This window comes from Myxocyprinus asiaticus, chromosome 24 (assembly GCF_019703515.2).
Source record: "Myxocyprinus asiaticus isolate MX2 ecotype Aquarium Trade chromosome 24, UBuf_Myxa_2, whole genome shotgun sequence".
NCBI classification, from domain to species: domain Eukaryota; kingdom Metazoa; phylum Chordata; class Actinopteri; order Cypriniformes; family Catostomidae; genus Myxocyprinus; species Myxocyprinus asiaticus.
The window spans coordinates 11,474,791-11,492,185 of NC_059367.1; the positions used below are offsets into that span (position 1 = coordinate 11,474,791).

General features: G+C 36.6%; 1 protein-coding gene across 1 annotated transcript in view; it reads left to right on the top strand.

Annotated features, from left to right (window-relative positions):
• si:dkey-21p1.3 (collagen alpha-1(I) chain) overlaps window positions 1-16,831 on the top strand; it is a 34,054-nt gene extending 17,223 nt beyond the window's left edge. Inside the window, exons 31-63 of the mRNA XM_051654079.1 lie at window positions 160-213; window positions 466-510; window positions 613-657; window positions 1,541-1,648; window positions 1,742-1,795; window positions 1,907-1,960; window positions 2,081-2,134; window positions 2,248-2,355; window positions 2,461-2,514; window positions 2,634-2,741; window positions 2,850-2,903; window positions 2,994-3,047; window positions 3,130-3,183; window positions 3,285-3,338; window positions 5,064-5,171; window positions 5,513-5,566; window positions 6,310-6,363; window positions 6,470-6,523; window positions 7,185-7,238; window positions 7,367-7,420; window positions 7,502-7,555; window positions 9,321-9,374; window positions 9,702-9,755; window positions 9,828-9,881; window positions 11,389-11,442; window positions 11,529-11,546; window positions 14,232-14,294; window positions 14,597-14,674; window positions 14,859-15,012; window positions 15,223-15,329; window positions 15,482-15,547; window positions 15,644-15,853; window positions 16,012-16,831. Of these exons, the coding sequence (XP_051510039.1) occupies window positions 160-213; window positions 466-510; window positions 613-657; window positions 1,541-1,648; window positions 1,742-1,795; window positions 1,907-1,960; window positions 2,081-2,134; window positions 2,248-2,355; window positions 2,461-2,514; window positions 2,634-2,741; window positions 2,850-2,903; window positions 2,994-3,047; window positions 3,130-3,183; window positions 3,285-3,338; window positions 5,064-5,171; window positions 5,513-5,566; window positions 6,310-6,363; window positions 6,470-6,523; window positions 7,185-7,238; window positions 7,367-7,420; window positions 7,502-7,555; window positions 9,321-9,374; window positions 9,702-9,755; window positions 9,828-9,881; window positions 11,389-11,442; window positions 11,529-11,546; window positions 14,232-14,294; window positions 14,597-14,674; window positions 14,859-15,012; window positions 15,223-15,329; window positions 15,482-15,547; window positions 15,644-15,853; window positions 16,012-16,161 (2,394 nt within the window). The 3' untranslated portion in view covers window positions 16,162-16,831. The remainder of the gene's footprint in view (window positions 1-159; window positions 214-465; window positions 511-612; window positions 658-1,540; window positions 1,649-1,741; window positions 1,796-1,906; window positions 1,961-2,080; window positions 2,135-2,247; window positions 2,356-2,460; window positions 2,515-2,633; window positions 2,742-2,849; window positions 2,904-2,993; window positions 3,048-3,129; window positions 3,184-3,284; window positions 3,339-5,063; window positions 5,172-5,512; window positions 5,567-6,309; window positions 6,364-6,469; window positions 6,524-7,184; window positions 7,239-7,366; window positions 7,421-7,501; window positions 7,556-9,320; window positions 9,375-9,701; window positions 9,756-9,827; window positions 9,882-11,388; window positions 11,443-11,528; window positions 11,547-14,231; window positions 14,295-14,596; window positions 14,675-14,858; window positions 15,013-15,222; window positions 15,330-15,481; window positions 15,548-15,643; window positions 15,854-16,011) is intronic.
• Window positions 16,832-17,395: the final 564 nt, after the last annotated feature.

Below are 17,395 nucleotides of genomic sequence, written 5' to 3' on the forward strand. Positions count from 1 at the left end.
AAGCTAAAATATGACACCCAGTTCCATAGAGGTAGAGCAAACCTCGACTGTGTCCGAAATTCAATATTTGGTTTTTCAATGCTATATTATTGCAAATGACAATGAATTATAGGCAGTTAGTTGAGCCTGATAGATTGTGTTGTGGTCTGTTATCCTCAGGGTGTTAAAGGCAAAGAGGGATCAAAAGGGCTTCCTGGTAGTCCTGGGGAAAAGGTTAGTGATTTTGTAAAATGTTGCTGTCATATCATGTGACACCATACTTGTGATGACAAAAAAATAACTCAAACACTGAAAATATTATTTGCCATGTAAATAGTATTCAGAAACAGCAGGGGGAAAAAACAACAACTTTCTTTAATACTTGCAACAAATCAAACAAAATCCATCTGTCCATTTTTCTATTCACTTGTTCTCTTGGATTTATATCAAATATATTCCACAGTCTAACTGTTTATTTGTGTTTAGGGGAAAAAAGGCCCTGAAGGACCAAAAGGAAAGCCTGGTCGAACAGTAAGTGCTTTAGAAGTTATATTTTCTATTTAATCTTATTCAATTATCATTCATCTTTAGAGTCTGGATCTGTTGTTGAAATGTATTCATTTCACTATCTAGGGTCCTCGAGGCATATCAGGCCAGAAAGGTTACAAAGGACCCCCTGTAAGGGTTTGACATACGTGCACATGCAAAAACATTAATATTGTGATCTGTTTGTCAAATGTGTAATGATGACATATTTCTAAGGGAGTAATTCTGTCATTATTTACTCACTACTATGTTGTTCCAAACCCCATATGCTGTTATTTTTCCATCGAACACAAAAGTAGACATTTTTGGAAGAGTTTTTACACAGTTCTTTTCATAGTGACCACATCTGTCAAGCTCCAAAAGGGACCTAAAACACCATAAAAGCAGTATATACAGTGCTAGATTGCTAGTCTTTTATTTAAAGGGGTCATGACATGCCTTTCTTTTATCATTTTAATATGTTCCTAGAGGTTCACTTATAATATTAGTATTTTTTTATTTTATTTTATTTTTTTGCACAAAAAAACATTTTGGAAAACATGATCATTTTCCACCCTCTGTCAGAAATGCTCAGTTTTGGTACTGCTTCTCCTTTAAGACTTGATAGTAAACACCCATTCTTCTGATTTGCTCTCTGCTTTTGACTGACCTGCTCTCTTTTTGCCATTTCACTGCTCACCTCTACTTGGAAGGCTACAGAAATGATTAAAGGTAAAGTAGGCGTTGCGTTGATGTGTTGTTGTGGAGGTGGTCAGATGCAAATGTCCACCACAGTGTGACATCACAATGTGGAGGAAGCAGAGAACGAGTCATTTTTGCATGCTCTTTTTACAGTGAGGAGGAAGTTTTGAGTTCTGAAATTTTCAGTATGTTTTTATAGTTGATGACCCCTTAAATGTCAAAAGATCAAGGAAAATTTGATTCCTCATGTCATGACCCCTTTAGTTTTAGTTTTATATGACAGACAAACCTAATTTTAGAAGTTAACTTTTCCTTTAAATGCCATCTTCTTAAGGGCCTACAAGGAAACATAGGCCAATGGGGTGAGACAGGTCAGCAGGGTCCAATTGGAGACAAAGGACCCCAAGGGCCACTCGGGCCGCCTGGAGTGGCTGGTTACCCAGTATGTTTTTTGCTTTATTTGATGTATTGATGATTGGTGTAAAGACTTGGGCAAGGTTTCAACACTGATCCCATCTTGTACTCTCTCATTCAGGGTACAGATGGACCACCTGGACCTATCGGCGCTCCTGGAGACAAAGGAGACAAGGTGAGCTAATTTCTTCAAGTTTAATTTAAATTAGCTATGTAACACCTATTTTAAGTTTCCCCCACTGTGGCCATGTATGAGACCTTTTCTTTTTGAATGTATCGGCCAAAGGGATTGAGAGGATCTATTGGATTTAACGGAGCTGCCGGTGCTGATGGTGAGGAGGTAGATTGCTTATAAATTTGGATCAATATGAATGTGTTATCAGCATTAATATTTCAGAGTATCTTAAATGTTTGTCTCCTTTGATTGCATCAAACAAGATGAGTTATGCTTTGCTTTTAGGGCCCAGTGGGTGTAATGGGACAATTCGGACTATCAGGAAGTAAAGGATTATCCGTGAGTATAAATTATTTGATATGGTATTTAATGTCATCTCCATTATATAAGTATCCAACAGAGTTTAATGGTGTTCTATGTAAATGATAAATGAGGGAGAACTGTCTGTTTAGGGTGAAAAGGGTACAGCAGGATCTCTTGGTGATCGTGGCCCAAAGGGAGTCCATGGAGAGAAAGGAAACCAAGGACCACTGGGAGTGAAGGGACCAATAGGAAGAGATGTGTGTAGGGCTGTTCTCACAATCACTTTTCCATTTTGTTTTGTCGGTTTCTGAATTTTTATGAGGTTGACAAAATGAACAAATGAGATATTATGTTTCTGTCAGGGTTTAAGAGGTGCTTCAGGGCAGAAGGGAGACCCTGGATCCCCTGGTAAAAAAGTGAGTTTTTAGATTATAAACAGAGACGTTTGGGTGAGTCAAACATATTGAAATATTCTGCTTTTTGTCTATTTTTATTTTTTTGTCTAGATATATTGCGTATTTTTGTATTTTCTCAGGGTCAGTCAGGTGTAAGAGGTCGCTCTGGTTTAGCTGGAAAATACGGCCCTGGGGGGAACATGGGAGATGCTGGAGAAAAGGGGGACAAAGGTCTATGTGGACTCATTGTGAGTATCTTCTGCATTCTCACAATCCATGTAGTCCATTGGACATTGATATTGGAAAAATATAGAGTAGATTTGTTTTGTTTATTTGAATGTTTTATTGGATAATAGGGTGAAACTGGAACACTGGGGCCTCCAGGTACAAATGGTCCCGCTGGGTTACCAGTAAGTCTGTAGTGTATTATTGTTAGGTTTGATGTACTTTGTGTATATTTTTATGTATACTTCTGACAAATGTATTTGAACCTAATTTAGGGTTTGGCTGGAAAAGAAGGATTTGTGGGACAAAGTGGACAACATGGGCTAAAAGTAAGAGTTTAATTTATTATTATTAGCAGTAATCCATTTATTTTTGCATATTTACCTTTGAAAATCTGTTTTTGGCCTGTAGGGAGAGCCTGGATTTCAAGGGAATTCAGGGGCCCCTGGGAAGACAGGACTAGTTGTAGGTTTTTACCTCTGAGTATGCATGAATTGTAGAGTACGCTATCTGGCCTTTAACTTTGTATGTTGTATACTGACCTCAAATTTGTATTTTCTTTACAGGGTGTTGCAGGTCCAAATGGCAAGAAAGGAGAAGCTGGAATAAGAGGCAAAATGGTGAGATCATACATTACACCCTGAAATTTTTGCCTTTAAAAACATGACCAAGGCATGACATTTTGAACCATGGTATACAGTATGTATACCATACTGTATGTAAAAGAATATAAGAATTTGCCTATATTACAAAGTTCTTTACAGTTTTTCTCAATCGCTTTGGCTCCATTCTCGAATGAGAATAATTTCTTTCAAAACAATACGTTCAAATCTCTGAAAAATTAGTTTCTTGTTCACACCAGATTTGAATTTCTTATTCATTTAAGCAAATTGCACATGTTTTGGCACATGTGTGCAAAAGAGTAAATACAATTGTCTATAATTTGCACAATAACTAAATGCACGTGGCTTGCTGATCAAAACTGATGAGTTGATTCTCAGTGAAATTGTCATACTCTTCACAACTTCTAAACATTCTTTCATCATGTGAGCCATTACATGCAAAATTATCCATTCAATTATCAAAATCTGTCAGACATACATGTACACTACCGGCCAAAAGTTTTGAAACACTTGACTGAAATGTTTCTCATGATCTTAAAAATCTTTTGATCTGAAGGCGTATGTTCTGTAGACAAAAATATAATTGTGCCACCATATTAATTTATTTCATTATAAAACTAATTTAACTTTTTTTTTTAATTAATGACTTGGACCAACTAATAAAGAAAAATTTCTAGGCAAAGGGTGACTACTTTGAAGATGCTAAAATATAACACAGTTTTGATTTATTTTTGATTTTGTTTAGTCACAACATAATTCCCATAGTTCCATTTATGTTATTCCATAGTTTTGATGACTTTACTATTATTATGAAATGTGGAAAAAAAAAAAAACCAATTATAATAAAGAATGAGTAAGTGTTTCAAAACTTTTGACCGGTAGTGTATATTCCATAAATATCTATGACATGGAATGTTTGTGATGTCTGCTAAATTGGCAAATTACCTGCCAGCTGACATAGTAATGAAATAGGGATCACAATCTTACCAATCAACCAATCGAGTTTGGAAGCATACTGTATATATGGACCTTGCCCACAGCACAATCACTACCATTTTTGAACATGGAAGAAATGTGTAAAAATGGACATGCAAATGTGAATTTTCTGATTACATGTTACACATTGCTACAAAAATACATTTACTGTATACATTCAAATGTGCATATCCTTTTTCTGTGTACTACAGTATTGTACAGTATTGACTTTTCCCAGTAAACTTTTACATACTGTTGAAATCGGTATCTAAAAAGTTCAGTGTGATACACAATAGCATTCAGCTAGACAAAACTGACATTTTTGTATAGTACAGTAAGCAGTCAGTGTCAACAAAAAAGTAGAACAAAAATGAAATTTGTATATAACAAACATTTCCAGGGTTGACTGCCATGGTGAAAAAACATCTAAACATTTTGACCAGTATGGCCCACACGATGACAAAAAAACCCTTTTCATTTTGGTGGCATTGGCCAATTTACTGACACAATAACTAGGTTTTGAAGCATGAATTAAATGTTTTGGGTGAGTTACTACATTTTGCAGACATGCAACAAAGTTGTGATGTCCCTTAAAACAGTTGTGACAATTGCACTTACAATTTAGAGAATGTTAAGACTGTTTAAAAAAATTAGCCAAAGCAATTGAGAAAAACTGCAATACAATATATAAAATATTATTATAATAACAATTAATTTGATTTAGCAATGCTATATGCATCTGTATAGGGGCCAGTGGGACATCCAGGAAAAGTGGGTCCAAATGGATTGAAGGGCAAACCAGGAACTTCTGGACCTCCAGGAGGAAAAGGAGACAAAGGTCAACTAGGGCCAAAAGTCAGTAGGTCAATTTTTTTGCAAAATTATGATTTCTTCTTGCCATAAATTACTGCAAATGTATTTAAAGGTAAAGTGTGCAATTTACGGTCATTAGTGGCACCAAACCAAATTGAAAAAGGTTTTTCCAAATACTCTGCCTGTCAATATTAGTTGACAAACAGATAGTCCTGCTCCAATCTGATGCCGTTGGTTTGTTTTGTGCAATTTTTTTTTTTTTTATAGCACCACAGAGCTAAAGAGTACGAATGGATTTCTCATAGTTGTCAATGCATATTAAGCAGGGATCTGAAAAAGTATTTTAACATAAAATGACAAACATCATCTTTTGTTTCACACAGGGAATGAGCGGATCTCCTGGAAGAAGAGGAAGTAAAGGTGTTGCAGGAAAACGAGTGCGTTCATATCAGCTTTACCTGTATTACGTCACATTTTCCCTAAACAAACAAATTAGTTAAAGGGATAGTTCTTATCATTTACTCACTCTCATGCCATCCCAGATGTGTATGACTTTCTTTCTTCTGCAGAATGCAAACAAAGATTTTTAGAAGAATATTTCAGCTCTGTAGGTCCATATCATGCAAGTGAATGGTGACCAGAACTTTCAAGCTCTAAAAATCACATAAAGGCAGCATAAAAGTAATCCATACAACTCCAATGGTTTAATACATCTTTTGAAGTGATGCAATCATTTTGGGTAAGAAAAGATCAATATTTAAGTCCTTTTTTTGTTTTTTAATAAACCTCCACTTTCACTTTGAGAATGTAAAAGAATGTGAAAGTGGACATTTTTATAGTAAAAAATTGCTTAAATATTGATTGTTTCTCACCCACACCTATCATACCGCTTCTGAAGACATAGATTTAACCAGTGGAGTCATGTGGATAATTTTTATGCTGCTATTATGTGATTTTTGGAGCTTAGAATGTCTAGTCACTAATCACTTGCATTGTATGGACCTACAGAGTTGAGATATTCTTCTAAAAATCTTTGTGTTATGCAGAAGAAAGAAAGTCATACACATCTGGGATGGCATGAGAGTGAGTAAATGATGAGAGAATTTTCATTTTTGTGTGAACAATCCATATAAATAATAAATAAAAGGTAAGTTAATGCATATGATTTATTTTTCTGCAGGGACCTCAAGGACCACATGGAAAACGTGGCAATGCTGGTCACCCTGGAAAGCCAGCAAGTATCCCTATTACAAATGTATCTCTACACGTTTTTAATTGTTTAATATTTATGCAAAACCTGACTATTTTCCCCATTTCCTTTCACACTTATTTCATTTAAGGGACGCAGTGGAATGGATGGGCTGCTGGGAGTTGTCGGCACTGAGGGAGACCCAGTGAGTAGCTAAGCCTCTTATTCACAATTTAGCTTGTTAGAGAACAGTCTTGCTTGTATTTAAGTATCTAATTCTATATTTGTATACACTATATGGCCAAAAGGATGTGGACACCTTCTAATTAATGACTATTCCTGTAGTTTCTGTGAGAACAAAGCTTAATGCTACTCCATACAATGACATTCTTGCAAACTGTGTGCTTCAAACTTGGTGGCAACAGATTGGGTATGGGTCTTTTACTGTTCCAGCATGACAGTGCCGCTGTCCACATAGCCAGTTCCATAAAGACACGGTTTTCTGAGTCTGGTGTGGAAGATCTTGACTGGCCTACACAAAGCCCAGACCTGAATTGGAACCATGGGCCATCAGTGCCTGACCTCCGTGATGCTCTTGTGTCTGGATTGGATCAAATCCCTGCTGCCATGTTCCAACATCTAATGGAAAGCTCTCCCAGAAGAGTGAAAGCTGATATAGCAGCAAACAGAGGGATAAATGCCTTTGATTTTTAAATTAAATGTTCAACAAGCACATATGAATGTGGTGTTCGGGTGTCCACATACTTTTGGCCGTATAGTGTACATATATCTTGTTACAATAGGAGGTTGACAAAGTAACCAATTCGTTCAGGTGCTGTAGAGTGAATGTTTGTATTAACTTCCAGGGTGACACTGGATTCATAGGACCTCCAGGAAGGCCAGGTCCACAGGGCAGCACTGTTAGTAAGCTTCTTTTATACAGACCATTTGAATGATACATTATCAAACATATCAATAATATGAGGGACAGAATTTCAAAGATATCAGGTGTTTGCCGTGCAATGATTTCAAATACGCAAATGCACAGGGTGCCCCAGGAAAATCAGGTTTGCAAGGGAGGCAAGGGCCAATTGGATCAAAGGTAATCTCCACTCTGACTCTTAAGTCGATGTTTCCTAAGAAGAAAGAATACAACAGTGAATTTACAGTTTTTTCACCACAGGGCTCTATTGGACTGAAAGGGAAACCAGGGCCCATTGGACCAATAGGACCAAAGGTACAGTTGTGACAATGGCTATGAAATTTAAATTACTGTTTTGGAGGGACTATTTGCACTAGGTGTAAATAGCACCTGCCACACAGCATGGCTTTTTGCTATCAAATATTCTGGTGAAAAAACAGAAAATAAAGACAAACTGTCCCAGTGATGCCAATGATGCTGCAGTAGAGTAGTGTAAAGACGGTGTGGATATGCTTTTTTTATGCAGACGACCTGGGTTCGATTCCCACTTTTTCCCATCCTGTTTCCTGTTTCATCTCTTAATATTTCCTTTAATACTACTTATAATAATGTATACATATGAATATAAACATTGATTGCCTGTGATTTGGTCACAGTGACGTTTGGTTGGGGAGTTGAGAGAAAGGTTTGATCCCGGTAAAATTAACCATGGCGTTACCACAGTAATATGGTGTTAATATAGTACCATGTTTAATTTTGTGGTAACTATGATTTTACTATGAAATATCACGGTGATACTATTTTCACAGTCCGTCTCCCTCATTTTCTTCAAGGACTCTTATTTTAAAGTTTTCCCCCGGACTTCATTTCCCAGAATTCACAGCCCTCATCATTCCCACCTGCTCATCATCCTCACCTGTATTCCATTCCCTCATTTAGTTCTTCGTGTATAAATACCCTCTAGTTTTGCCCATTCCTTTGTCAGTCCTTGAAGTGTTACGTTTAATGGTTAAGTTGAGCTTTAGTTGTTTGTTCCACTACAGTGTTTATTATTAAAGTACTTAAAGTATCTACTCCTGCGTTTCCTCTCTTCCTCTCCAAGAACCACCATTACAACTGTTTACTGTTGTAAAAAAAATAATAAAAAATAATAAGATTGGGTTTAGGGTTAGGTTTAGGGTGTCTGTGAGATACAATAAACACAAACTAACTAGTGCAAACAAGATGGTTTTTGTTGCTATTTACACTTAGGGCCCTATTTTAAGCACGCAAGTGCTAAGTGCAGCGCATTGCCTTAACTCATAAGCGCAAAATTAATGGGCATGGCCATTAAGTATTGGTATTTTCGTACAAGCATGCGCCAAGTGTAGGCACAAGTGTGTTTGGCGAAATCATGTGCAAGGTGCAAATCGGGTCAATGGAGGTTCTTCTCCGGCACCATCTCTGTCCTATTATACAGTCCATTCCCTGTCAAGCACCAGCGATATAAACAAAGACAGTACATTCATAAGAAGTTGGTAGTGTAAATGAACTATATGCAATGAATTATTAGATTTATATTATTTTGTGTGTTCTTGTTAAATGGGACACGTTCCTTTTTATACGCATGGAAAATGTGGTTCAGGATATGGATGTAGGCTCCATTAAATTACAGAGAATGTAAGTTTAATTAATAATTTTCATCTACTGACACACAAATCACAGCTAGTATTAACAATGATTGTATTGGCGCGCACTTCACTTCTACCGGTCGACATTGATTTTGAAAAGTGTAATTCATTTATTGAAACACGAAAAAATTAAATCAAAAATATTTCTAAACTCAAATTACACTTCAAATGAAATGAAAATATAATCAAAATAACGAAGTGGTCAAAAAAATCATACCAAATACAAATATTTTACTCTCTCCTGCTCTCAAATTGGATAAGATGTTGCGCACGGTTGTAGCGCATTGCTCACGAAAATAGAGCCCTTAGTGTAAATAGCATTTATCGCTATTTTCACATAGTGTAAATAGTATTTGCCTTATTGTTTTGCCTTCTACAAGTGTCAAATCTGTCTTTACTGTTTTGTTTAGGGGATTCCAGGACTTGAAGGTGAAAAGGGAGATGTTGGTCAGGAAGGACCAAAGGTATCACTGTATTTCTTTATAGAAACAATTAGTAAGGAAGCCCCAGCCACCCGTGGTGGAATATACAGTAAATATGTTTCTTTTATTCAAATTGGCTGCCATATGTTTGCTTTATTTGTGGTCCAAAATCCACACACAATCTTTTGAAGGGGTTTTCTTTAAAAAAAAAAAAATTGGGGGATTTGTTTTCTCCCACGCAAAACCTTGCCACCAGAATAAAATGCATTTCACAATGCATCTCTCCACATTTACTAAAGACACTAACGTAATTAGTTAAAAAGAAAATTGTAACTATCTTATCATATTCATTAATTCAATGTTTTACAGGGCTATTCTGGTTTTAAAGGATTGCAAGGGCCCATTGGACCACCAGGAGCGAAAGTAAGTTCAAATGAAACTAAAGAAGTCATTTACATTTTTCAGCAGTATTGAATGATTTCCTACATCTTGCAGGGAAAACAAGGTGCTCCAGGGTACAGGGGGCGACCTGGGCCAAAAGGGATACAGGTAAGTTACTGCAGTATTTCATTTTCAGTGTAACATTACTTTTAAAAATAACTCATTAGAATATTGCGTTACTCCTTAAAGTAACTTAATTCATTAAAAAGTAAAGCATTACATTACATTTGCGTTACTTTTTTCTCACAGCCACTTTCTCTTCTGCTATGCTGTGCATTCCATACAAATAAGCCATGCATTGCATACAAGAGACATTATAGGTCATGCTAGCTAATGTACAACACTCATGTCAAAACAACATCGTAAACAAACAGATATTTAGAAAGTAGGTCTTCATGTCATATTTATAATAAAGAATCAATAACATGAATATGCATGATTTGTTTTTCCATCAACATGGCAGCCAGTATGAATGATGAAGAATAACCACTGTCTTACCTAAAGCAGCAAAGTCCAACACTTGTACCTGGATCATATATGTCATCATGTGCTGTGCCCATCGACAATGCGAGAGTCAGCTTGAGATGTTCTTCAAAAGTTATGATAAAAGTCAGTGGGGAATGCCAGCCTAACATGTTCAAGGAATAAGTCTGATGAATAAATGAAAGTCATCTCAGTGCACGCTTGTTTTGAATTGATCCACAGTGCTACAGGCACCACAACTTCAAAGGCGCATGTTGATACAACTTGAATGGAATAGTTTTTAATGCTACTAAAATGTCATAAAAATGGTTTGTTTCATGAATACAAACTAAGAAATTTTCTCTGCATACACAATCGATCCAGAGTCTTTTCTCATCCAATTCTCCCAGTTACAGGGAGCTGTAACACAGAGCAGTTTGGCTGCATAAGTTAGTGAATTGAGTGAGTTTTTCACCCTGTGTATCATGTCATGGCCAGTGGAAGACTAGTCTTATAATCCCTCTGCCTAAACGTGTTTACTGATTTTTTTTTTTTTTAATGCAGTGTGTATTAATACATGAATCAACCGCGTTTTACTCAACCAAATGTTGATCTCATATTACACGAAAACATGAAATGCGCATTAGCGAGTTGATTGACAGGCGATGTCTGTATCTAAAAGGTGATTGGCTCTTTTACCTGTAAGGCGGGACTTCCTTTCTCCATCCATTGACTGTTGGGTGCTAGAGCTTCTTGGTTGGGCGTTCCAATTCTCATTCATTTAAATAGAAGTGACTCGTCTCTATCTGCTAAATAGTCTCTGGCCTCACATTCTATAGAACTACAATGCCCATCATACACTACGTCTCCTCCCCGAAGTTTGCACACTTTTGCTCCTGATTTCTCGCAATACGTGTACAAAAGCAACACGTTACTTTTTTTAAAAAGTAACTCCGATATCATGGTCTAAACTAAAAAATATTGCGTTACTTGTTCAAACTCAAACTTTTGATTACTCAAAAGTAATCTTATTAAGTAACGCGAGTTACTTTTATCGCATTACCCCCAACATTGTTCATTTTTATTTTCCTGTCTTGTTTACATGTTTCCTGTGAATCGAGTTTCTTTTACAAATATATGTTGTTTGTTGCAGGGTGAAACTGGTGCTCATGGGCCTCCTGGCAGGAAAGGATTGCCTGGTACACCTGTAAGTCTCTTAGTAAACTCATTAACTGGCTTTATCTGCTTTATAATAATGACACAGATCAATCACATTCTTGTTTTGATTTACAGGGTCCATCTGGAAAGAAGGTGTGTACTGAAATTGCAGGTGTGATTATGTCATTTATATAGCTCTCCTTATCTTTAACCTGTACCTGAGGTAGGTACAGATTTAGATCTTATTCACGGTCATCATGACCTGTACGTGTCCTGAAATGATGTATTCAAAATTCTGAAATTTAAACCTGGAAATAAACAAAGTTTTAGGATTTTTTAAAAAGAAAAATAAAAATAAAAAGTAATAGAATAAAATGTAGAAGTTTTTAGGATTCTCCACTTTTTACAGGTCACAAATGAAATGTAAGCAAATTTGTAAAACAGGTCAGATTTCCTTGCTTCCATTGAAACAAACAAATTAGACATAAATGTTGTTTCTTAACCTCTTCAACTCTGTGGACCCGCCGGCATGTCCAAAAGGGGGTGCTATGTCACGGAAAAAGTTTACACTTAAAATATTAGAGTTTCCGGATACATGAATCAGGCATATTGGGTATTGTTTGAAAGCTTAGAATCTGACCTCTTCATAGATAACCTCTGATCACTGCTGCATTTATGTTACATAAAGTAACAAAATTAGGCCTGAAAACATCCACTTCGGAAATAAGTGCCACCTAGATGTAATGTATTACAAATATTAAAATTAATATAAAAGTCTTTCAAATAGCACTTAAACAGACAAATCATATATCAAAGGAAAGCTCTCATTCTCCTAAGGAATGTGACTGTACAGTTTATTTTACCACAGTTAGAAAGATTTTCCAAAGAATCAAAAAATTAAATATGATTTCTGAAAGACATCAACATGACATGAACATCTTAGATGTCCAGAACAGGAAAGGCATGCTAAGCAAATCATTGGAAATATATGTTATCGACTATTGATGTTAAAGTGACACCTTGTGCTTTCTTTTTTTTTATTTTTATTTTTTATTTGGAATGCCCAATTCCCAATGTGCTTTTTAAGTCCTCGTGGTCATGTAGTGATTTGCCTCAGTCCGGGTGGCAGAGGACGAATCCCAGCTGCCTCCACGTTCTTCAACCTGCGCATCTTATCACGTGGCTTGTTGAGCGCATTGCCACGGAGACATAGCGCGTGTGGAGGCTTCACGCCATCCACTGCTGCAACCACGCCCCACTGAGAATGAATCACATTATAGCAACCACGAGGAGGTTACCCCATGTGACTCTACCCTCCCTAGCAACCGGGCCAATTTGGTTGCTTAGGAGACCTGGCTGGAGTCACTCAGCACGCCCTGGGATTCAAACTAGCGAACTAGCAAACTCCAGGGCTGGTAGCCAGCGTATTTTACCACTGAGCTACCCAGGCCCCCACACCTTGTGCTTTCTAATGACACCTAGATTAAGCTTCTAATCCACTCAGATGCCAAAATATTCTATGAAACAATGGGGATGGTGCATGAACTAAAAATGAGACTGAATGTCTTTGGACAAGCACACCTGTGAGGGCTAAAATGCATTACAGCGCCACTGACATTTCAGATCAGCATATTGTGATGGAAGGTGATTGAGGAAAAATAATTTTTTGTAGTACTTGCTGCCATATATGATGACGATGAGTCTGCATACAGAAGGGAGGTTGAACAGCTGGCTGTCTGGTGCGGTCAAAACAACCTTGAGCTGAACATGCTCAAAATTGTGGAGATGATTGTGGACTTTAGGAGGAACACCCCAACACTGACCCCCCTCACCATTCTAAACAGCACTGTGGCAGCAGTGGAGTCATTCAGGTTCCTGGGCACTACCATCTCACAGGACCTGAAGTGGGAGACCCACATTGACTCCATTGTGAAAAAGGCCCAGCAGAGGTTGTACTTCCTTCACCAGCTGAGGAAGTTCAACCTGCCACAGGCGCTGCTGATAGTCATTGAGTCTGTCCTCTGCACTTCAATAACTGTCTGGTTTGGTTCAGCTACGAAATCAGACATCAGAAGACTACAAAGGACAGTTCGGACTGCTGAGAGGATTATTGGTTGCCCCCTGCCCCCCCTTCAAGAACTATACACTTCCAGAGTGAGGAAAAAGGCTGGAAAAAACACTCTGGACCCCACTCACCCTGCCCATTACCTTTTTGAACTGTTGCCTTCTGGCCGACGCTTCAGAGCTCTGAGCACCAGAACCGTCAGGCACAGGAACAGTTTTTTCCCTCAGGCTATCCATCTCATGAACAGTTAAATTGCCCCACTGAGCAGTAACTATGTGCAATACACAGTTTAGTCTTTTTTATATTTATCCACCACATCCAACCTCTTCTGCCATTCCTCTGGGGAAGATTTGTGTTAGATTTGCACTACGTATGTGTATGTGTGTATGTATGTATGAGTATAACTATTTTTTATTATTATCTATGTCTTGCTGCTGTTTTTGTATTGTTTTTGTATTGTTGTACACTGGAAGCTCCTGTCACCAAGACAAATTCCTTGTATGTGTAAGCATACTTGGCAATAAAGCTGATTCTGATTCTGATGTAGTGGAATAAAATAAGAATTTTTGGAGGGAGATAGAGTGAACAGAACCAGATTTATTGTACAGTACATGCTTAAAAAGTTAGGATTTGGGTTCTGAAAAATTAGACAAATTTTTGGCAAGAGTCGACAGTGTGAATGGTGAGCTTTTAAATTTGAATGTGAAAAATTGCAGACGGCAGCCCAGAAATGACCCAGAGTTGAAGAGGTTAAGCATTGTTCATATCAACAGGGTATTGAAGGGGTTCAGGGATTACCAGGACAAAAAGGTGTGAAAGGTCAGAGAGGACCACCTGTAAGTGAAATATTTTTACTGCATGTGACTGTTACTGTGTACATATCATTTCATTCTTTTCATTATTATTATTATTATTATTATTATTATTATTATTTGGTCTTTAATAGCTTTATAGTAGTATCATTGTCAGTCTACTGAAACATTGTAATATTGTAAATACTGTAAACATTCTTGTAATACTTTAGATAAGGTACTTTCAGTTTGAAACTTAAATGTTCATATTATTTTTTTTTTTAATATTTTTTTTTTTTTTTTTTTTGACCAATCATATCTGACCCATTGAATCAATGATCTCACAGGGAAAACCAGGTATTCCTGACCAGCAGACACCAGGGCAACATACTCCACTTCTGGTGCAGAGAAGAAGGTCACAAAATGTTGGTACAAACTCAAGCAATAAACCTTGGTTTGTTAAGCACTGAAACACACTTTTATGGTCAAATACACCTAGGTAGAAATAAAGGTGACATGGGGTTGCAGGATGACTCGAGATAATTAGCATTCAGAGGGATGGGATCAATATAATTTTATTATATTGGTTGTTTGATTTTTTTTTTTTAGAAAACATCCAGAAAGTTGCCCAGAAATTCTCGCTTTGATGACCATGAAGAGTGGATTGAGGAGTGGCACTCACACAGCTGGCATCTGGGCACCAAAGACAGCCCTGCCACCAACTGCAGAGAGCTGAGTCTTATCCACCCTCATATCAGAGATGGTGAGCAGAACCCCAAATGGTGCCTTGAGAATCTTTTAATTTTTACAGTGTATGTTTTGAATAGTGTATTGAAGGATACAACAAGGAATGCCCAGCCTCTATATCTGGAACTTGTCAATTAGCCTATTTAATCAGAAAATGTTGGACTTATTTAAAAAAGAAGTTAGAAGAATTTTATATTTATACTTCATGGAGGTCATTTTTTCACAGGGCATTACTACATTGATCCTAACCAGGGATGTCCATTTGATGCTCTCAGTGTGTTCTGTAATTTTACTGCTGGAGGTCTAACCTGCGTGTCTCCTGTCCAGTCCAAAGTAAGAGGATGTTTATGATCTATCATTTTCTTTTGATCATTCAAATACATGTAAACTGATTTTCTTTCATCTGAAATGCCCAAAAGTGTGATGAAAAGCTGGAAGATATTATATTGAATGCAGTATTATATTTGTCACATTGCTGTTGTAAGATTTCAGGAATATGGTCATCATGGGACACTAAAAAGTGGTTTAGTGAACAATACAGAGGCTTCAAGGTAAAGATGTTAACTGCAGACATTTTTAAAATTGTTTTGAAATCTTCTATCTAGTTCTAGTGACTATCCTTATCCACTGACTGCTGTGTTCCACAGTTTGAGTACAGAGATCTTGATGTTGTCCAACTGCGATTCCTACGGTTACACAGCAGCTCTGCCATACAAAACATCACTCTGACATGTCCCAAAAACCACAACCCCACTGCTAAACACAGAGATATGACCAAGAGGGTGGTACGTTTACTAGGAGACTCCAGTGAAGAAATTGATCCATCTCTTGTCACCATATCAATACGTGGTTGTGAGGTTAGAAGTTTCATCCATCCATCCATGCATCCATCCATCCATCCATCCATCCAATGCAATTTTATTACATTGCATTAAAAGTAAAGCTATTCCATAACCAGGCATGTCGTGACAGCCAGACATAATTTTATAAAAATGTCCCTGCTTTATCTTTGCAGATAGTGGCACAGGTGAGGGTTTTGAGTAATTTAGAGCTCCATAGAGGAGACATGCAACTTCTACCCATAAGAGCCATATCTATAGAGGGCAGAGGAGACACCTGGGAAGAAGATGTAAGCATTGTTCTGGGACCTTTGTGCTTTTTATAGCCTCCTTCCAGAAATAGATGGCACTTCACAGGGCATTTGGGAGGCATGCTTTGTTCACAGCAGATATTATACATGCGACCTCTGGGTAATAATTGTATAGTTTGTAATACATTATGATCAATGATAATAACAAACTGAATCTGTTCTCTGGGTTTATAGTGTTCTAAAATATTTAAATAGTCTAGATTGAAGTGCAGTAATAGTGTGTGTGTTGTGGGTATGTCAGTTTATTTAGTCATGTGTGTCAATGTTTGGTGAGTATTTATGATAATGATTTATTTATGCAGTGTTGTAGGAATTTCATGTTTGTATCAGAGGATAAAAGCACAATGCTTTTAAATTTTTTAATATTATAAAAAATTAAAACAGGATTTTTAATTTTTTTTATTTTTAATTTTTTTTATTTTTTTTTTATTTTTTTTATAAATATTGTGAAAATATTTTGTTCTTTCTGGGACTTTTGTCATGTAGAATTGTCCTGTAGTGTTTTTTTTTTTTTTTTTTTTTTTTTTTTATCTTGATGCAATAAACAAACCCTGGATGATGAATACTGTTGTATTTTGTTGTTTGTTTGAGTGTGTTTAATTCTTGTTTATTTGAAAACACTTGTTTATTAGAAATATTTCAGATGAACTGAATGAATCAGTTACTAGTTTGTTACTGTTGTGGAGTCAAGTCATTTTATTTGTTTTGCGCTTTTCACAACACATATCATTTTAAATTAGCTTTACAGAAAATTACGCTTTAATGTGTAGAATGAGCTTTTGGAAGTTCTCAAGATATGCACTCTGTACAAGTACTTTACCCTTTAAAAACAGGGTAAAAACTATCTCAAATAGGGTAACAGGTATTTATAATGAACACAAAAGTTTCAATTTAAAATGAAACGGCATCATTTAAAATAAAATCACATAATTTACAGTAAACTGCACTACAAACAAAACTATAGACCCATATTAATTATTAATAAATTTACATTTAAGAAATTCTGCACCCTCATTTTACACAGACCTATAAAAAATAAATAAATAAACTATTTGAAAGTAACAGAGAATGGCTACTCCCTTAAAGCAAAATAAACAACAGCAGTCATAACAATACAAATATGTTATGTTAATCTATCACAAGTTAAATATTAGATTGGTGTGAGATAACCAATTATTACATAACAAATCAGGCAACGTATTTATACTGTGCGCTTAGAATCAATTTACATACTAGAAGGAGCTCGGCC